General features: G+C 33.5%; 2 protein-coding genes across 12 annotated transcripts in view; one reads left to right on the top strand and one right to left on the bottom strand.

The window, feature by feature from the left end:
- LOC134853929 (uncharacterized) overlaps positions 1 to 22,195 on the bottom strand; it is a 47,746-nt gene extending 25,551 nt beyond the window's left edge. The window contains exons 1-6 of one of the 11 annotated variants that reach the window (XM_063869904.1): positions 17,444 to 17,462; positions 16,003 to 16,385; positions 15,415 to 15,752; positions 12,743 to 12,882; positions 7,233 to 7,314; positions 655 to 794 (exon numbers count right to left, since the gene is read on the bottom strand). In XM_063869904.1, coding sequence (XP_063725974.1) covers positions 655 to 794; positions 7,233 to 7,314; positions 12,743 to 12,882; positions 15,415 to 15,517 — 465 coding nt within the window. In that variant the 5' untranslated portion in view covers positions 15,518 to 15,752; positions 16,003 to 16,385; positions 17,444 to 17,462. Of the gene's footprint in view, positions 1 to 654; positions 795 to 7,232; positions 7,315 to 12,742; positions 12,883 to 15,414; positions 15,788 to 16,002; positions 16,580 to 17,443; positions 17,463 to 21,853 lie in introns of those variants that run through there. The other 10 variants (XM_063869912.1, XM_063869905.1, XM_063869903.1 and 7 more) reach the window with 10 other exon arrangements.
- The window catches only part of LOC134853927 (beta-1-syntrophin-like), a 236,233-nt gene that overhangs the window by 20,745 nt on the left and 193,133 nt on the right, over positions 1 to 22,355 (top strand). The gene's annotated exons all lie outside the window — the stretch shown is intronic.

Genomic DNA, 22,355 nt, shown 5'->3' with positions numbered 1-22,355 from the left:
AAGTAACTTCAGCACTTACAAATCAGTGGGTTGTTAGTTAGATGGATCGTGATTGGTTAATATTAAATACTTTACATTGGTAAAACATTTAATTTATCCAATCATAAAATATAGTTTAGATCAGGTTCCAGAAGCATAAATAAATTATATTCAAACTTTATTTAAAATTAATGTTAACTGAAGCCTAACTTAGCAGTATTTTTTATAGCCGCGAGCATTTTGTTTTAAAAAAAAACATTTGCTTTTGTTTTTGTTTCTGAAATTTTTCATAATAAATACTTAAAACTCCTTTCTCCTAAAATGTAGTGTAGTTTGGCTAAATTAAATTGGAATTTAAAATGTCAGAAGTTCAAATCCTGAGCAGGCAAATTTTACTTGCAAAAAAGTTTGAAACCCGCAGTCATCAGTTTTTTTGTTGGTACAAATGAATTTTCCGATATTAGATCAAAAGTGAAGCAAAAAATTTAAAAAAAAAACAATTAAACAAAAAATGACTAATAAAATTGCATCTAGTTCTTAAGCAGTGACTAATAAAATTGCATCTAGTTCTTAAGCAGTGGCTCATCGCCGGATCTTTTTGAAGAGCCGATTAGCTCAAATTGTGATCCTTTCCCATGAGGATGAAACGTTTTTATTGAACCTCTGAAGGCGAACCTGTTCTAAATAGACGAGAGTATGATCGTAGAAACTGAGTAGTTGGTAGTTACGTGCCAGTTTGCAGTTCACTCTAACATTGATCCTCTGCCAGTTAAGACAAGTCTGTCGGCTAAATGCCCGCTTCGACAACTCAATCGCTGAAAACATTTCACAAGGAGAATAACGACCATCGGGTGGAAGGAGACTTTGTATTGGAACTTATTTCATGCAAATTCGATTACTCAGAGAAGTCAAAGTCGAGTCGTAATGCGACAGCTCGCAGAAAATACAACTCGCATTATAAAAAAACAACTCGCAAAAAATTGCTAGCAGAGGGTAGGACGTTTTTTTTTTTTTTGAGGAATGAAGAAAAAATATGTTTGACTGGTCAATTTATTCAAAAAATGTTATTATTTGGACCTTTGAAAATGGGCAGTAACTTTGTATTCAGATGCGTTTTAACTTGATTCCACTTAATATCAGGTACCACAAATAATCATTTAAAAGGGTCGAATGATATGTCACATTAAACCCCCTCAGTCGCACGACATTAAAAAGTTTGAAAAACAAATACTCAGTGTCGAGAATGAGTTATGTCCGATGTGGTTAACTCATAGACTAATTTCGGATAGGGTACACCGTCTGCTCGTCACGCTATCTTATTTTCGGCCGGATACATTCGTGCAACTTCTTAGTCTAATACCGATCCTAATCTTACTCTTATACTTTCCAGTCTCAGGGTGTTTAACTAGTCTCTGCTAGGCTCAATAGATCTAGGGTATACTGGTTTGTTGCGGCTGCTGAAGTTCTTTTGGAGAGACAACTAATTTCTAAGTTAAATTCAAATCTCTCTGGTGCTGAAATTACAAGTAATTTCAGCACTTACAAATAAGTGGGTTGTTAGTTAGATGGATCATGATTGGTTAGTATTAAATACTTTACAGTGGTAAAATATCTAATTTATCCAATCATAAAATATAGTTTAGATCAGGTTCCACCCATCCGGGTTTTACAGAGTTTTTCAGAATTATCTTTCTGCAATTCAAAGGACGGATGATGAACGTTGGTATTTGGCGAACATCGTAATCTTGTCCGGTTCCTCTTGCTAGAGAAGTTCCAGGACGCTGGAGTTAGGGGCATCAATCGTTGTGCCTTTTTGTGACAACGACTGTGTTTCCCAACGAAATCAATCTGATTTCAAAATGGTTTGCTATGACGGGTTTTTCTGTATTGTGTAGAGAATTTGTTTTGTGTTCAACCTCGTCTGGGAATGGCGTGGAGATTGTGCGTGGAGGGGATGCCTTGTAACTCGGATCTGTACGTATACTTGAACCTCGAGGTGGTCATTGGTCTAGTTCAATGAAGTCCTTTTCTGCGAAGTCAAGTCGTACTCTAAATCCTTTGAGTTGTGATTGTGGACGGCATATCGGTTGTGGTTAGCCATTCTTGTTCGAGTATAGTGGGGTCATTTTGTCTTTGGATGTTCGTCTTTGTTGTTGTGTGCTGATCTATATACTGCAAGGTATGATTTACATTTTATATAATTTTTATTAGTTCAGTTTTTTAATTATGAATTTAGTTAGTTGTTTTCACAAAAGCATTTTGGTTTAGTTCGGTTATTTCGAAGAGTTACTCACCCTTGAGTACCTCTTATTAAAAATAGAAGTGTGATCAAAAAGCGTGGATGTAGCGCGGTGGGTTAGGCCGGCTATAGAGCATGCTCAGGACGTCCTCTCTGGTGGGTTAGGCCAGGAGTGGGAGTCTGATTTCGTGCGGTTTTTTTGAGAAGTCCTGTTATGTGATAACGTTTTATGTTGGGTTTGTGTTGGTCTTTCTTATGTTTTTTTGGTTGTGTCCTTTTTTCAAAAATCAAATTGTTTTTTTTATGGGCTTGTCTTTCGACTTTTTTGTGTTTTATTATTTCTTTCTTAGACTTTATAATAGTCTTCAAAAAAATAAATTATCCAGTTTTAAACTGGGTTAATCCGGTTTGGGTACCGTTGGTTTTCTTTTCTTAGTCATGCTGTTATTTTTATGATTTGTGGTGTTTAGTAAGCTGCGTTGGTTAGTTTGGTTTAGTATATAATTCCTTTCCAACCGGGTTAAAGGAAAGTTTGAAACTTGTTATCGTGTGTTAGAATTGTTGAGTGTGAAAACTTGAAATTGAAATTCATTATTTAAACAATTCTTCGTGGGCGAGCTGTGCGAGTTTGGATAGAATTCCTGTGCGAATGAATGAAAATATCAAAAGATTAGTACTGCATTTTCATTTTTATCAATTTATTACATAGAATTTCAATTTTACTGCTAAGTTTTTGGGGAAATTTAAAGTTATAAATTTTCATCATATTTAAATTTACTGCTTTTGGGGGAGAAATTTATAGATTAATTTACTACATTTGGTATGAATTTTATCAGATTATCGTGTGGAAAATATTAATGAAGTTTAAAATAATTTTAACAAGTTTTTTTTATTTTTTATTTTTCTTTTCTGTTTTTTGCAGATGATCGTGGTATGAAGACTAAAAATCTAAAAGAAACATGAGTAAAGAATGGTTAGTATTAATTTAAATTTATTAGTATATTATACTTACCTGTTAATCGTCTGGGAAAAAACCGTGGGGGAAGATGTCGTGTCTTATGTCTGAATTTGTTAGTAATTTTGCTAGTATGCGAATGATGTTTTTAGTTTGGAGCAGTGGCCAAAACAATTGAAGTGCTTTAATAGTTTTTAGTTCTTCGGTGCCTACTGCAAACTCATAAGGTGTCTTTTGAATGAGATTATATATTTTGTGATTATATTTAGTATTGTGAATAAATTCTAATATAGAAATATATGTATATATTATTGCAAAAACTTCGTTAGTGAATATGGAGTTTGCTCTTTGTGAATTATGATATTGTATGCTTTTGATATAATCTAAGAATACTTTTGAAAATTCTAATTCAAGATATTCTGTTTGAATTACATATTTACGATGATTCGTATTTGGTGTGCTGAATTCTATGGTGTAGATTCCATATTATTGTGTTAAATTACATATATCTTTCTGATAATGTTCCATAATTTGTCTTTTGATTTTTACATCTGGGAATTTTGCTTTGCATGGGCTGATTCCGGGTTCAAACAAATTTACGAGTAAATTCTTGCAAAAATCATGTTGCCCTCTATTATCGGGTGCATCTATGAGGAAGGGGTAAACCTCTTCGTAATCTGGTTTATCGTCACTTTGAGTGTGGCTCATTTTTTTGTTTAATGACTGTTAATATATAGTTATCGATGTGTCTAATTGGTTGATTCCAATTATACAAGTGTACTGGTTTGTGTTTATATTGCTTTTTTATTCTTCTTTTTCCTTTTTTTGATGATTTTGAAGTTGTTTATGAATCGGAAAAATATAATTGATCGTGACTGGGACAATTTTTATCAATTGATTCTTTTAATTTGTAGAGTTCATCTAAATTGCTGGCTTCTGATTCTGAAAATGCGTTTCTATTTTTTGAAAATCTTTTTCGTGTGATTTGTCTTTGTTTGTATTATTTTTCTTTTTATTGTTAGTCGTTTTGTTCTAATGTATCCAACTGTTTGTGTATGAGGTGTGATTACAAGATCTTATTTTTGGTTATCTATCTCACAGTTGTGTAAAACGATTGTTTGTTTTTTTCCTATATTTTTGAATGATATAAGGTTTAGGATGAGGGATGCAAAAAGTTGTTAGGTGATTTCTATTTTCTTAGACTGTTAGTCCTTACGATTTTTTGGTTAACTTAACCTGGGTCTTTTTGTTCAGGGTTGGAGAGAAAAGTATATCGATTCCGAAGAATGATTTTTTACTTTCTCGTGGCTAGTCTAAGCTAAGGTGTTAACTTACTTTATCTTACTTAGGGGTAGTGATTGTGTTCAAGGGTTGGAGAATAGTAAATCGATCCACAAGGTTCAGTCATAATTAGAACGCAAGTAGTTCGTTAGTACTATTTTAAACTTACTAAGTCTAAGATCTATCCTGGGTCTGGTAAGAGGAGGGTTCAAGTGAAGGATGAATAACCGAGGTTCTTCACTGTTTATCTTAATTTGAATGGTTAGTTTTATTTAAAAATTTCTATTAATCTTTGGTCTTTTGGAAGGTTTGGATAGTGAATCGACGTTTGAGGTCGTTAGACACTTGCTAAGTGCGTGGGGGAGAACAAAATTATTCTTTTTGATCCAAGGATAGGCCTTGATGATCAGGTTTTAAATTTAGTGAATTTAAGTTTAAAATGGTTTAAATTTGTTTAAGAAAAGGATTTAGTATTTTAATGATATTAGTGAGCTTATGATTGCTGTTATGTTTAGGTGATGAAGCTTGGATAACAGATGATTTATGATTACTAACAATTTATTGTCATGCTACTAATTTTTATTTTGATTTTCAATAAATTTTTTCAAACATGTTTTATATAAGACTGCAGAAATTAAGAAAACGATCAGAGATCTTTTTATCAATCGTAATTGTATGTTAATAAATTTGTTTAGCGCCTGAAATGATCATGAAGATTGACTTCAAAATTTTATGTTTGCAAATGAAAATCGAAATTCATTGCTAATAAGATTCTAAATATAAAAGTTTGTGTTGGCTTTTGCCGTACAATCATAAAACTATATGGTAAGTTTCTACTTTGTCGTATGTCGTCTCTTGTTCGAGGTCTTCTTATAATTCCGGGTAGTTCTGTTATCGCTCGGAATATCGGCTCTGATCTATTGAGTCGTAGAGACATTTCGATTAAATTATTATCGTATAACATTTTTAAAATGTTTTGTCTAAATTCTAATCTATTTTCGGTTAAATCTAAGCTATTAAGGTCTTATTCGAGACTTATGGTCACACCAGATGAGTTATGTACGATATGGTTAACTCATATAGTATTTTCGGATAGGGTACACCGACTGCTCGTCACGCTATCTTATTTTCGGCCGGATAGATTCGTGCAACTTCTTAGTCTAATACCGATCCTAATCTTACTCTTATACTTTCTAGTCTCAGGGTGTTTAACTATTCTCTGCTAGGCTCAATAGATCTAGGGTATACTGGTTTGATGCGGCTGCTGAAGTACTCGGGAGAGTGCAACTAATTTCTAAGTTAAATTCAAATCTCTCTGGTGCTGAAATTACAAGTAACTTCAGCACTTACAAATAAGTGGGTTGTTAGTTAGATGGATCATGATTGGTTAATATTAAATACTTTACAGTGGTAAAATATCTAATTTATCCAATCATAAAATATAGTTTAGATCAGGTTCCAAGAAAAAGCCGTATGAAGTTTTTGATTTTTAGTCTAATTTCCAGCGAATAAAATGAGCGAGCAGACTTTTTTTTTGGTTTTTCAAGCAAAAGCATTTACCACAAATAATGGCGTGTTTGTCTATATTAAAGCTCTTTCAGTCCTGATTCGAATGATATTAAAAAGTTTCCTCAAAAGTGGTCTGCGTGTCAGAAAAAAAAACCGTTTCAAACTTTTGAGTTGTTGACTAATATCAAGCAATTCAAGCGAATGAGAAGAACCATCGAATAACGTTCCTAATAATAAAATTAATCTTTTAGGCTGAAAACTGAAAAAAAAATTGTGCAAAAAATTGACAATTAGAAGACAATTTTTGACGATTATGCCTAATTTAATAATTTTTTTACGCGTTCTCATATTAACACACAATAGAAACGACACTAATGTGAAAAACGTATTAAATTGAAGGTTTTTCTAATATTTTTTATTGTGATCGGAACATTCGGTGCTCTGTGTATAGAAACCGGTTATTTTGTTCCGACCATTTGCATTCGGGTGTGATTTAGTTTTTTCATTTTTTTTGCTTTATACGCAAAATTTGGTACCACTAAGAATCATCGAATAGTGTTTAGTGATGTATCATTTTAAAGCCCTTTCAGTCGTGATTTGAGCGACGTTTAAAAAATTCAAAAAAAAATTCCCAATGTCGAGAAAAATCGGTTTGAAGTTTTTGATTTGACGTCTAATTTCGAGTGAGTACAGTGAGTGAACGCGCTAATTTATGCTTAAATTAGGCCGGGCACAATAGCTTATTTATGCTTAACTTTAGTTTTACTTGATTGTAATTAATTTTTGGAGCTTTGATAACGCCATTTTGAGAATCAAAAAGTACGAAAAGTTTGTTGACCAGATGTTTTTATCATACAACACAAAAAAACGACACCATTTTGGAAGAAACAAGTTTTTAAGACTATGGACTGAACATTTTGTGCTACTTGCACGGTAACCGGCTATCCTTGTTAATTTTTGCCACTGGTTATTCGAATTGATATGTGTGTTTGAAGGGGTGGGTTTAATCACATATGTTTAATGGGCTCTTTTCTTTTCCCCCTGATTTTTCTAGTCGTGTTTTTGTCTACAATGTGCAATTTTAATTTAAATTAGCAAGTTGACAAATTGAATTAACCTCCAAACATATCTGGTCTTCTTATATTACCTTTTAAAATCCCTTTTTACTCTGAAAAGTTGAAAATTGATGCTTATTTTGGGAAGGAGCGGGGGAGGGGGGGTTAAGGAAAGGGAGAACCAAATAATGGAAAGCGGACCTGTGTTCCTTACCTTTGAGGTACATCTGGGTGCTTGTGCCTAAAGGATACTTGTTGCACTCTGCAGCCACATCAATCCAGTGGGGGTTTGTGATCTGAAATTCAATTAAAGAGCCATTTTCAATTAATTTCAATTAAACAACTAGCTATGTTTGGAGGAATTTTTCATTATCTGAAAACTAATGATGTCTTGAGATCAAAATTTAAACAAGACTGCTCATAGCAGGGCGAAGCCCTGAATATTCGGACTGCCTTTTAAGGTTTATGGAGCAGTAATAACACTAAAAAATTAAATGTATTAAAACAAAATCAAAATTTTTTTTTCTCTAAAATTTGAATTTTTTTAACACACAAAAGGATAGATTTCGCTCCTTGTAACAAATCAATTATGGCTAATAAGCTTCTTTCAACTAATTTGGAACGATTTCTAAGACGGATTAACTCTCCGCTTACGCGTTAATAGCGCGAAATATCTCGCCCGTTAATTGTCCCTAATTGGTCAAAATGGCAATCTTTAAACCCCCATAACTTCACAAAAAATGATAAATGATCACAGGTGAAATATCTTTTCAAATTTAAGCTCACATCAGCAATACCTTTTGAATGATATAAAAAAACTCGTCAAAAAATGGCAAGTTAGAAAGTCGAATTTTGTCTGAAGAAAAAAACCCACCCGAGCACAAATATTCCGTTACTTTCGTATCAAAAGTCGGAACAAAATTATATAATGTCAGTCGACTTTTTTCATAAAGTTACGGGAATGCAAAAAATGTCATTTAGGCTCAATTCCTGCATCCAGTTTGAAGCGTTATTAATCGATGATGTTTTGATTTCAAAATCAGTCTTTCTAAATTTGAGTTGAAATATATTTTAATCAATGAATATTCGATTATGGTTTTTAAAATTTGAAAAAGAAAAAACTGTAGAATTTTTCAATCAATTATAAATTATAAATGATTATTAATCCAGCCAGGAGCGGATCTAGGATTTTCTCTTTTCTCGAGGGAGGGGGGGATTTTCAAAAAATTTCGAAAATTTTGTCGACCTTTTTTTTGAAAAGGTGACAAATTTTCTTGTATAAGGTGACAATTAATTTGTAAATTCGGGTAGAGGTTTTGCCATTGAGAGCAATATTTTAATCTTTTATTTTTAATTACAATTTCTCCTTAGAGTGACAACATTTTTGACAAATAAGAGATGATATTTGATTATGGCCGTTGCTTGAGGTTTTCTGAAGGATTACTGATTACAAAAAATTTTAGTTTTTGGAAAATATGACGAGCATAATCGAGTATGAATTGTTTGAACAAACTTTTCGGTAATTATAAACAATAATCATTGTCGCGAAATCTGTATAAAAACTCTTATAATGGATCATTAAACCTAGCTCTGAATACGGGTTGAGTTACTGAAGGCGTGATGTATTTGTTTCTTCTAAGTTTTCCTTTTTTCAATTATTTTTGTCTTTTTTCAACCAAAAAACTTTCTATTGATTTTGTCTGACGTAGGAACAATAATAATTTTGCCCTGAAGCGACCAGGTTTTTTTTATAAAACCAGTATCGATTGTTAACTAGCCACTTTTGAGCTGATTTTTTTAAGCATCATGGAAGTTTTGACCTCCTGAGCTGCAAAGTAAAATTATGATTTTTCAACAGTAATCAGTTTCTTGGAAGTTTGGGGTTTGTTTTTTCAATTTGGACAATTGGAATCAACTACCGCATCATATTTCTAAAGTCTATGGTAAAGTCTATGGTATTAAAGCGTAAAGTAAGCAGGGAATTGAATCAATTTAAATTGAATCGATGCAGGCAATTTGATCCTAATAGTACGTTACTGGTTGTTAAATCCTTAATCTTGAACTTCTCAAATACTTTCAGTGAGGCTCATCTTGTTTTGTTGGCTGCAGAAAACGTCAAACAAATGACGAAAAAGATTTTTGTTTCATTTTTTTGAAAATTTTTATCAAGATTAAACTCGAAAAAAATTAAATGATGTTAAAGAGCTCTGATAAAACTCAGTGTTTCACCCTGATACAAGCAGTTTTGATTTCCAAGTCGTCTGAAAAGTTAGCGCGCTTTAGTGGGCTGGGAAGGTTTCAAAATTATTTGCTCAGTAGTGTAACTTTTCTGGGACCACTTTTTTTTGTAAATCTTGCTCTTTGAATTCCTGTTGCCAAACTTATTCCGAAAAGCATCTTTGTTTTTTCCTGACCAACCCAAAGCTTCGCCTCAGGGCGGATCTTATAGCAAAAAAACATTTCGAGGCAAAAACATTTATGATCAAAATGAGTTGTCTGGACACTAACCAATAATGACCAGAAGTATCATACGCTCAAAACTATTGTTGTGCTATAGTGTTTTGAGCGTTGCTTATGATTACTTAGGTTTTCATAAGGCTTTGAAATTTTGATTTGAATTAGTGGTGAATGACGAAGAGATGGGTCTGATCCAGACAGGGTCTTAGGCAATTATGAGAGATAGTAAAGCAAACGCAACAGTAGTAAAGCACCCAATTAGAAGAAAATTGGTAACCGAACATTGAAACACTATTTTATGCAGGGTAGTAAATTAGACGATAGGCAAATTAGATGGATCCAATCAAACGGATTTAGACGTTGAATTGTTTTTGCAAAGTTAGCATCTTAGACGGAAAGCACATGGCTAACAAAACTTATTGCTTAAAACAAGCTTTCATAATTTAAAATTGTATATGATCCCATTGCACATCAAAAAATTTATACAATTGAAGCTTGTGAAAATTGTTGAATGTGAAAAGTGGGGCATGCTAAAAGTTTATTTCGATTTAAGAAAGCTCGTACGAAAGTTAATTGTAGTCAATAAACAAATTTCAGACCCGAACAATACAATTACAATTTCCTATGTTTGTGATTTTGCATCGACGTCTAAATTCGATTCTGTTGGTCATGTCTAATTTCCTAGGCCTCACATTTATTACAACAATTATTCTTATTTTTCTTCAATTTCATGGGTCAAATATTTATTCGTTTGTTCAACTACCCGCCAAAATGCCTTCATTTTGTTTGATATGCTCAAGTTTGCTGGGGAGGTTTCTCATGCTGGAGGGACCAAATGATGGAAAAAACTTCAAGCAATCAAATCGCTAACTGTTTCAGTTGGCTAAATCCTTTCTCTGAAAATCGAACTCAATTTTTACCGAAAATGATTTAATAAAAATCATTTTCTGGAAGTATAAGCGATTATAATTAATTACAAATTAATTTAGTTTTTGGAAAATATGACGAGCATAATCGAGTATGAATTGTTTGAACAAACTTTTTTGGTAATTATAAACAATAATCATAGTCGCAATATCTGCATGAAAACTCTTATAATGGATCATTAAACCTAGCTCTGAATACGGGTTGACCTACTGAATGCGTGATGTAGTTGTTTCTTCTAAGTTTTCCTTTTTTGAATTATTTTTGTCTTTTTTCAACCAAAAAACTTTCCTTTGATTTTATCGGAAGTAGGAACAATAATAGTTTTGCCTTGAAACGACCAGGCTTTTTTTATATAAAACCAGTATCGATTGTTAGCTAGCCACTACTGAGCTGAACTTTGTAAGCATCATGAAAGTTTTGACCTCCTGAGCTGCATTGTAAAATTATGATTTTTCAACAGTAATCATTTTCTTGGAAGTTTGGGGTTTATTTTTTTTTCAATTTGGACAATTGGAATCAACTACCGCAACATATTTTGTTAGGTATATCTAAAGTAAATCCTATGGTATTAAAGCGTAAAATAATCAGGGAACTGAATTAATTCAAATTGAATCGAGGCAGGCAATTTGATCCTAATAGTACGTTACTGGTTGTGAAATCCTTAATCTTGAACTTTTCAATACTTTTGGTGAGGCTCATCTTGTTTTGTTGGCTGCAAAAAAAAAACGTCAAACAAATGACGAAAAAAAATTGTGTTTCATTTTTTGAAAATTTTTATCAAACTTAAACTCAAAAAAAATTCATTGACGTTAAAGAGCTCTGATAAAACTCAATGTTTCACCCTGATACAAGCAATTTTGATTTCCAAGTCGCCTCAAAAGTTAGCGCGCTTTAGTGGGTTGGAAAGGTTTCACAATTATTTGCTCAGTAGCGTAACATTGCTGGGAGCACTATTTTTTTTGTAAATCTTGCTCTTTGACTTCTTGTTCTTTGATCTTATGGCAAAAAAAAAATCATTTTTATTCAAAAACATTTATGATCAAAATGAGTTGTCTGGACACTAACCAATAATGACCAGAAGTATCATACGCTCAAAAATATTGTTGTGTTATAGTGTTTTGAGCGTTGCTTATGATTACTTAGGTTTTCATCAGTCTTTGAAATTTTGATTTGAATTAGTGGTGAATGACGAAGAGACGGGTCTGATCCAGACAGTGGTATTAGGCAATTATGAGAGATAGTAAAGCAAACACAGCAGAAGTAAAGCACCCAATTAGAAGAAAATTGGTAACCGAACATTGAAACACTATTTTTTGCGGGGTAGTAAATTAGACGATAGGCAAATTAGATGGATCCAATCAAACGGAATTTAAACGTTGAATTGTTTTTGCAAATCTTATTTGGATTTAAGAAAGCTCGTACGAAAGTTAATTGTAGTCAATAAACAAATTTCAGACCCGAACAATACAATTACGTCTAATTTCCTATATTTGTGATTTTGCATCGACGTCTAAATTCGTTTCTCTTGGTCACGTCTAATTTGCTTTTCGTCTAATTTCCTAGGCCTCCTATTTATTACATAAACTATTCTTATTTTTCTTCAATTTGTCAAATAATTATTTGTTTGTTCAAATACCCGCCAAAATGCCTCCATTTTCTTTGATATGCTCGATATTAAGTTCACTGGGAGGATTCTCATGCTGGAGGGACCGAATGCTGGAAAAAACTTCAAGCAATCAAAATCGCTAATTGTTTCTATTGGCTAAAAGCCTTTCTCTGAAAATCGAACTCAATATTTACAGAAAATGATATAATAAAAATACTAGATGCTTATACAATAGGTGCAGGTATAACAAAGTTATTTTTTTTATTTTGCATTTTTCATAAGTCGGTATCCTAGAAATATTGAATTTGTTCCAATCCGTCTTCGATCCGGCATTAATTTCATTCATCTGCTTATTATATAATCGGTCACTAAATAATACTAATGACCTGGTTTTATTTTCTTGCTTTGAGATTGTTGCGACTTCCATGAGATTTTTGAATACTCCATTCTGAATGGCTGAAAATAAGCCAAAATACATTTCAAGCATTCGGTCCCTCCAGCATGAGGGACGCCACTAAGTTCACTGTCTAGGTCAGACCCGTATCCTTGCCATTCACCGAATTAGGTATTAAAATTAGAGCAATTTTAATGTTATTGTCTTTTTTTGGGCTTTTTTAATTCCCATGTGCATTTTTTGAGAGTTTTTTGCTATTTTAAGTACATCCAATTTTTGACTGCTGTCCTATAGCTTTTGAAATCTAATCTATCACTGATTCATCTATGTATGTATGGACCTCGAACTCCTCAGTTATGGCCTCCATTTTGTGATGTATGTCCCCCATGTCCTCATACACTCCAATCAGGTCTATGGGACTCTCCTCTTCCGGGTCCAGAGACACAGACACCTGGTGACGTCCCAGACTATTCTCCAGCTCTGAAAACAATAGGGCAATGATAAAATCAGAAGTGTGCATGGGACTATTTTTGCTGGTGAGGGTTGGGTGGGGGGTTGTTCACATCATCCGAATGTTACGAAAATTACGTGCCAACTAATTAGGCCATGACAAACATATTTGGTCTTCATGATTAACCTTATAAAAACCCGTAGTACACCATAAAATTTATGCTTATGTGAGGTGGAGTGAAAACGGGAAAAGAGCCGTCTTCTATATCATTAGATCATTGCACAACTTGGACAAAAGAATCCACAAAAAAAAGTGTAACATATTAGAGTTATACAGTTCATAGAGGCTCTATGAACACCTGGATTGAGGTCCGCGTTTTATGTCCTGACTTTTTTGTTTCGGAAAGTACAAAGCGTCTCTACAGTTATACGATTCCTGCTAAATTAAAGATTTTTTTTCCCGTTGAAAACTGCTTCTCGATTATTTGTAAGGATTCTGTCTAGATTTCAAAAACACGCCGATAAAAAATTTCTCCTTTCTCTTCTTATCGTTGATTTTCCAACCTCGCAAAACACCTGAAAATGAACGCCATTGTTTAATAATACCATCCCCGACCTTTTTAAGTGTAATTTTAGAGCTAGAAGTCTCCAATAACCAGGAGTGTAAAAAAGATTATTGTTAACCTAGATTATTGCAACAAATATTGGATCTTGTTAACTATTCCCCCCCCCCCCCTATTTTAGTTTTCAGAAATTCAACTTTGGCTGGCACATTTTCAATGCTAAAACAATTTTCAGAAAATATATTCAATGAAAAATTTTTATACGATGGCGCGAAAATGAAAACCCATTCAAAGTTTGACATTTTTGAAATGCATATTTTAATCAGAAATTGCTGTCAAAAACATTACATGCATAGGGGGTGGGGGAATAGTTAACAAGGTCCAAAAGGGGGAAAATAGTTAACAAGATCCCAAATATTTATCGATAATCGATTGAACAACGCTGCACAATACAATAAACTTTTGGCGAGTTACGATAATTTTTTTTAACCAATCAGAATTATAACATGGAACTTTTCCAGCCTCGATAAACAGATTTGATTGACAGATGTAATGGCGCTATTTAGTCTGGTTTAAGCCAATGTTTTCACGGCTTCTCAGTGAAGTTTTGTTTGCTCTAACCGCTTCTTTTTCGAATTGTCTAGTAATTTAAATTCATCTTAATTGAATTAGGTGGATATTCACAAGTACCAAAAAGATAAATCAGTCCCATTTGTACCAAAATAAAAAATCAATCGCGCTAGTACCAAAAGTATTCAATCGGCCAAAGACTACTAAGCCGACTATTTCAATCTCTTGGTTCAGGTCGCGCTTCGCGGCGATAACCGGCTCTAATTTTCGTATAGAGTCCTACTCTCTGTTGACAAGCTCGCAACACGTTGGCGCGACTGCGGCGGTCACTATTCTGCTGCTTAGTTTTCTTCTGTTTGAACATTAGAAAATTAATGTAACAAGACTGCTCGTGTCAGGGCGAAGCCCTGAATGTTCCGACTGCCTTTTCAGCTTTATGAAGCAGTAATAACATTAAAAAATTAAATGAAATAAAAGAAAATGTATTTTTTTTTCTAAAATTTGAAATTTTTTATGAAAATCATCCCCCCACACGCCATATAAAGTACAAAAGGATAGATTTCGCTCCTTGTAACAAATGAAGTATGGCCAATAAGCTTCTTTCAACCAATTTGGAACGATTTCTAAGACGGATTAACTCTCCGCTTACGCGTTAATAGCGCAAAATATATCGCGCGTTAATTGTTCCAAATTGGCCAAAATTACAATCTTTAAACCCCCGTAACTTGACAAAAAATGATCACAGGTGAAATATTTTTTCAAATTTGAGCTCAGGACAACAATAGCTTTCGAATGATATTTAAAAAAAATCCGTCAAAAACGGCTAGTTAAAAAGTCGAAATTTGTCTGAAGAAAAAAAAACCCCACCCCGAGCACAAATATTCCGTTACTTTCGTATCGAAAGTCGGAACAATAACTCGTTGGCTCACAACTCGATCAATCAGAAATTGAGTCGACTAATTTTGGTACAAATGAACGTTGGTACAAATGGGACTTCACCGTTGAATTATTGCAGTGTGATCTGGTAAAAGGTCGGTATGGTAAAGGTCGACCAAATTGATTTTCCGAGCTCTCCTAAAGCATTAAAAAGACCCTGTTTTGGTGAAATTTTCTGCGCCGCAGGCAAAATTTTGAAAAAAAAACAGACCAAAAATTGCACTTTTAGGCTCTTTTTGGAAAATGTTGCTCTCCCCTAAAATTCAGTGTATATTGGCACCAAATGCGCCTTTAGAAAAATTTTTGGGTCCGTTATCCAAAAATGGATATCCCAAAATAGTACAAAGGGGGACTCTTTGGGTCGGCAGTGGGTCGAAGTCGAATCCGTGAAGGGAGAAGCTTCCCCCCCCCCGCTCACTTCCACAAAATCCGCCCCTGCTGCCAACAATTTCTTTCCTTTCTCGGGACCCCAGAAGAACTTAGTTTAGTTTACCTTCCATTTGTAGACGATAGCTCGAGCAGGCAGTTGGTCGCATACCGGAACTGTTTCTGGGAATATCAGCTGGACTCGATGAAGACGCCACGTGATCTTCCATGGTTGGTTATTGAAAATAATAAAATAACCTAAATTATAATTAGATATAACCTAAGTTTGAATACAGTTTGAATAGCTGAAGTAAAATAACTGAAATCGATTTTGTCTGATGACTACAAAATAATGCGATAAACGCCGCTAGAAGTTACTGATTTTTGGGCTTTTGAAGGGGTATAAAATACCCTGAGCCAAACAAATACTAGTCATTAGAACCGATTAGTACCATAAATATGGCGCTAGGTAAGAAATACGAAAGGAAACTTAGACGACACTTTTTACTTTGTAATTATGTAGTCTTACAAATATTTTTTACGTCAAATTTAGGCTGGTGAAATTGTAATATATATATTTTTTTAAAATTTCACTAAAATCTTTCCGGTGTTCAGAAAAAAGCGTTGAAAGTCATCATCTGAGCAACTTAAATGCATTCGAGAAATTTTAAGGTTAAAGTAATCAGAATTGCTCCGTAAAAGATGTCGTCTTAACAGCTGTCGTCTTTATTTTCCAGTCCGTAAAACATGACTATCGGACTTCAAAAAATATATGCGAAATTATGTGAAATGAAGTGAATTGAAATTGTTATCGTGGAAATTCTGCACTTTTTGGTTCTCCAGCAGACAAGGACGGATAAAGCAGATTAGTTTTTTTAATATACAGTTGGGATGTTATTTCAAAATCCAATTTATTTCAAAATGGAACAAATTGTCACGGCTTGTAAATGAGTTGGGGGAAGTTAACTGTGACGAGTGTTTTTGAAAGGACCCTTAGGAAATGGTATCGTGCATAAAAATGACGATGAATAGAGCAGGTCTTCCGGGGATTACAAATTGCTTGACCGTTCAGCCGTAAAAAGCAATAAATTGACCCGGCTATCTTTATGAGAACTGATGAGAACTAAAGTTATTTTTTTTACACAAGCATGCGAAATATACAACCACGGAGTTCAAAAAAGCCGTAAAACAACTTAAAACTCGGGACGCTCTAAAGTACTTTGTAAAGTGTTTTTCCCTTATGAAGGACTGAGTCAGTAGTTAAAGGAATTAAAAGAATCAGCTAACATCCTCCCAACCCCCCTCCAATAGCAATTTAGATTTTAGGACCCCGGTGGGGCGGTTTGGGTTTGGCGGTTTTTTTTGGGTGGGGGGGGGGGGGGGGGGAGGGAGGATGTTAGGTTGATACCGGTTAGTATATCCTAGTTCCGTGCATTGTAACGAACTCTTTCATTAGCAAGACCCAAGATTGAAAAATTTGCTCTTATTCTGGGCGCATTTCGAGTAAGATTAAGAAGTACCAAAAAGGTAGTATTCAGAATTTAGTTTGAAAAATTGTGGAAAAGGTCTCGATAAAATTCTAAAGAAGTTTTAGTTTTATTTCAAAAAAAAGAGTTAGTGGCGGCATAAAACAATGATTCACGCACCCGAATGTAACATTTCATCTTTTTCGATTGTCTAGTCGTTTCTCCTAAAAATGTAAATGCCCTCTTCCAAGTCAACACCCAGAGGTGATAATTGGAACTTACGAGGGTGACCCAGATATGCAAATGATGGTACGGAGGAAACAGCAGCCCTGGCAATCCTCTTTAGAGCTACTTTACGAATGAGATACTGGTTGCATGAATTTTTATCTCAAAAAAGTTTTGTGTCGAGCGCTCCCTCGCCCTCGCACAAAATGTTCTTTTCTGCTAAAACTTTTCTGCTTGTTAAGGTTACAAATCTTTTATATTTTCTGAAACAACAATGGAAAAAATTTTTCGGTTGCTTTCATTGTTCGGACTATTTGAATAGAAAAATGGGGAGCAACTTTGTATTCGGGTGTGTTTTTGTTTTTTTTTGTTTTCCACGCAAAATCAGCTACCACAAATAATCAGCGGAAAGTTTCGAGTGATAATATATCCTTTTGAAGCCCCATCAGTCGTGATTCGAAATACATTAAAAACTTCAAAAACATCTTAAATTAGTGTAAAGATAATGGTCGGAACATTCTGTGCTACTTGCACAGTAACCGGCTATCCTTGTTATATTTGTCAATTTTGCTGAAAAATAGAAATATCAAAACGAGCAAACATAAATTCAAAAATTTAATTGGTTCTGTAGGCGGAATTGAGAATTGGAAACTAGCTGCCACAAGTGTTTTATTATTTGTTTTTGTATATGAAGTTTCCATAAAGTAAACAGATTTTGTATTTATATCAATTCAAGGCTAAAAACGTTTAAAATTATGGTAATACTAATTTCCTTAGACGTTTCATTGAGATTGAGGCACCGGATACCGCATTGATAAAAAAAGACAATTGCTTCGTTCATGGGATCTTGTTAACTGTTTCTCTCCCTTTTTTCGATTTTCACAAACTCCCCGCAGTGCCAAAAGTGGATAAAAATCAATTATCTGAAAAAATATGCAGATTTCAGATCTGTTGTAACTTTGTATAGTAAAATTTCAATTATGTGGTTTTGATAATCGATTATGCTGCATATTGTTCAGCAAAAGTTTCATACTTAACATCTTCATCATGTTATCATTACCAAAACAATATAAAACTGTTTTTTTTTCTGTATCAAATTTTCTGTATAATATGTACAGATCAGATACAGACTAAATACAGATTATCTACAGATAATCTATAGTTTACAGATTATATACAAATTATAGGAAGATTATATACAGATTAACACCAGTGGATTCGAACCCCTGCTGAAAAAATTTTGACTGACGGACCCTAAAAATTTTTCTGAGGGCCCTTCGGCGCCAATATATATTAATTTTGAGCGGGGAACGCGCGACAAAAATACGCGATTTTTTGGTCAAAATTTGCCAAAAAGTTCCTAAACGCCTTGTTTGGTCTGTTTTTTCGGCGCGGAAAACTTGATCAAAATGTGGCCTTTATAGTGATTCGGAAAAGCTCAAAAAATCAATTTGGTCAACTTATAAAAAAGGTCGACATAATTTTAAAATTGTTTTTGAAAATCTGCTTCCCTCTTTGAGAAAATCCTAGATCAGCCCCTGCAGATTATATGCAGATTTAATATAGACAATCTACATGTTATATACAGATTTTATACTGATTTTTTCAACATGCTCACTATGCATATATATGAGTATGTTGAATTAAAATTAAAATGTAGGCTTTTTCTTGAAACTTTTGTACTGATAATTGATCCGAAATTTTCATTCAGTTTTGTGGAAATAAATTGCAGCAAAAGTAATTGCATTATGTTAACTTTTCTGACTTTTGTTGATTTTTTTCTCACAAAATTGCCCTGAAAAGGCTCACTTTTTAAATGGCATTTGAAGAATTTTGCATGAAATTATTTTTCTTTCCGCGGTAATCCTTAGGATGCAAAATCTTAGAGTGGTCTCTCGAAATTTGTAATTTGCGTTAAGCAATTTTCCTCAAGCGAGTTCAACTCACTGTAACAAGGAGAAAAATTTATCCTGATCACAAATTTTTGTTGGATTTGTGAAAAAAAAATCATTACTTTAAACTCTGATTGATCAAAACTGAAATCTTTTCGACGACCCCTATAGTTTCTAGGTAGTATAATCACTTTGATGCAAATTTTATACAGATTATATTTTGATTGTCTACAGTTGATCCACAGATTATCTACTGATTATATACAAGTTTTATTGCTTAAAGATTATATACTGACAATATACAGATTTTATAGGGTATAAAAAAAATTTTGTCACTAAAATCTTTTTTTTATTTTGGTGGAAAAAAAGTAAATTATATCTGTATGGAATTGATTATTGTTCGCAAAATGGTTGTAGATAAAACGATGCTGTACTTGAGTTAATCTGAAAACTTTTCAGTACATGATCGATTTCTATCCATTCTTGTTTGCGGAATGAAGTTGGTTGACACATTTTCAATACTTCAAAACAATCAAAGTGCTAAAATACCTGAATTACTTCAAAATTCTTCAAAAAAAAAATTATGTTAATTTCCCTAATGTATGTATTATATAAAAACGTTTATATTATAGTAATACAAACGCGAACGCCTAAATTAAAACCTAAATTAAATGGTGGCATATTTTATACAGAAGTGATTGCCAAAAATAATACATTCATAGGGGGGAAATAGTTTACATAGTACAAACGGGGGGAGGGATAGAATAGTTTAACAACCTTCCGTTCAAAGTTTCTCAGTGTTTTCACTGGAGTATTAAAATAATGTTTCTCCCAGTATTTTCATTAGTAGCAACAAAAGCATTCACATAGACGAATTAAAAAAGCTGAGAGCAGTCACTGCTGCTGAAGCTAACTTAGCAAAAGTTATTCTAAAGCACAGATAGTTGTTCCAAAAAATAAAATAATTCCAAACAAGGAGAGCGAGTTCCTGTGCAAGAAGCTCAGAATGTTCAGAACACAGTGTTAAAAAAATACAAAAGAAAAGTATTTTCAAGTTGGGGTCGTTTTTTTGCAGGTTGTGATAAAAAGATCTGAACGTAAAATTACAACTTAGACATATTTGAGAATTATAGTAAAATTGGTCAATTGAAAATCAGTTTTTGAAGAAAACTGACTAGAAAAACGTAAAAAAAATTAAATTTGGAAAATATTTTTAAATAGTTTTCAGTTTTTTTGCGGAATTTTTTTGAATTTTCAAACTTTTTGTAGCCAAAATTGCGCTGAAAAACTCCAAAAGTTTTCTTTATTCGATCAAATTGAAGTTTTCACGGCTTATATAAAGCTTAAAAAAGCTATTGTAAGCCTACACGGTCAACTAATTATCATAATTTAGAAATTATACAAAAAAATCTAAAATTTTAAATCGTTTTTTTTTCGACACTGTGAATGTAATTTGAAGTTTTTCTACTGTCTTTCGAATCACGACTGAAAATGCTTTAGAATGATATATTACTCCGCCCATTACGATGATTGTTCGTGGTACCTGATTTTGCAAGGAAAAAAAAACAAAACACAAGCCAATACAAAGTTCCTTCTCATTTTCAATAGTCGGAACAACAACCAAAAAAATAATTTTTGGGTGGTTTATTATAGGCAAATATGGTTGGAGAGCAAAAGAGGACCAATCAAATTTTAAAAAACCGCATAGTCCAATCAAATTTCTGTGACCAAACAAGTAAGATTTGATTGGTGCATGTGTATTTTTTGGCGGGGTGGTTTTTTCTCCAAATCAGTTTTGATGTTTTAACCAACCATTATTGACATTTTCCGGAGCTCAACTTTTGCTCAGAAGTTATTTTGACTCTGATAATTTTTGAAAAGTTATGAGTATTTGAAAATTGTTAAATTGACCGATTTGGGATAATTAACCCACGATGCAAATCGTGCTACTTAAGTTTAAGCGACAAAATAAATTGTTGCAAATTGAATTGAGGCAAGAAATGAGTTCCTCTTTTTAATGAGTTACCCCCTTAAAAAATGTCAGTTGAACTTTTCATAGCATGCATGGTTGGGATAGACGAAAAAAAAATTTAAAAAAAAACATCGATTATTTTATCAATTCACCCTCATGCGAGTTATCTTTTTTTTCAAATTTTTCCCTCTCACGTTTTGTAACGTAGAAAGGGATATATTTTGCGTCAATTAAATTTGGAATGGTTTAAATTGGCGCTACCGCGTTGATTTTTAAAATTTGAAAAAAGTAGACAAAAAAATTCCCGATTCAAACCGCTACAGGCTTGCAAAAAGCGACCACGGGTTAAAAAAAAATTCTATATTTTGTGCCCTGGGTATCAATATTTTTCAGACAGTATAAAAAGATTTTGTCAAGAGCTGCTAACTAAAAAGTTGAAATTTGTCTGGAGAAAAAAAACCAATCGAGCACAAACTTTTCGCTCTTTTCCTCAGTGAAAATGGGGCGAAGATTTTAATTTGATCTGCTGAAGATAAAAATCAATTCCTTCGATCCACTTTTAGAAGAAAACGATTCTGCCAATAACTATTAATCTTCCAATATGGTTCTTCCAGCAGCATGTTTGTTAAATGATAGTAATAACATTTGTAAGCAAACATTCAAGTCAATAGTGGGATTCGACATGAAGTTTAGCATAAAATCTAACATTCACGGCAGAAGTTTAACAGAAAGTAAGCAACAAATTAGCTCCGATCAATTAGTTCATTGTATTCGTGGATGCTTTCCATTCGGTGTTTCCCTTCATTTAGGTCTCTTAACAAATTTAAAATACCTTATTGCTTTTTTCATACATTATGCTGACGAAATTTTTCTGGACTAGACGAAAGAAAAAGAAGCTCATAAAAATCTAATTTGGAGTAGAAATCGCACAATAGCTAGTATAAAATGGCGCCAAGAGCACTTTGAGACCAATAAAAGTTCGATAAGAAACGAGAAAGTGGCATAGCTTACCGTCAGAATTGTAATGAGACGACGAAGCTATTAGAACTCGATTCAGTAATCTCGCTCTTGAATGGTACATATACCGCGATTTTATAATTTTTTTACTGAGGGCACTGAAAAAAAGATGCCACAGCTTAAGGACCACTTAAGCGGGGGTAATTAGACACAACCTGAACGTCACAAAAGCATGCAGGTAATATAGTTACGCTCCGATAAACTTCAAGTGAATCGATTTGGCCGCGCTGAGGAAACTCGGAGAGTGAAATGATAGGGAGGAAACTATACTGCATCCTGCTCCTAATAACTTTTATTTTACTTTTCATTCGTTTCCAGTTCTATCTGCGGCTGTTTCCTCTGCTGATGAAAATTATCACTATTGAACTAATATTTGGGAAGAAGATCGGAAAAACATGTGAAAAAAAACCTTTAGACTGGAAGCAGTTAGTCCCTATCAAATAAACACTTGGTCATATTAAAAAGTCACTTTTTCGAAGAGGTCATTTGTGAGAAT

The sequence above is a fragment of the Symsagittifera roscoffensis genome, chromosome 9, assembly GCF_963678635.1.
Source record: "Symsagittifera roscoffensis chromosome 9, txSymRosc1.1, whole genome shotgun sequence".
Classification (NCBI taxonomy): domain Eukaryota; kingdom Metazoa; phylum Xenacoelomorpha; order Acoela; family Convolutidae; genus Symsagittifera; species Symsagittifera roscoffensis.
This window is presented reverse-complemented; position numbering and strand designations above follow the sequence as displayed.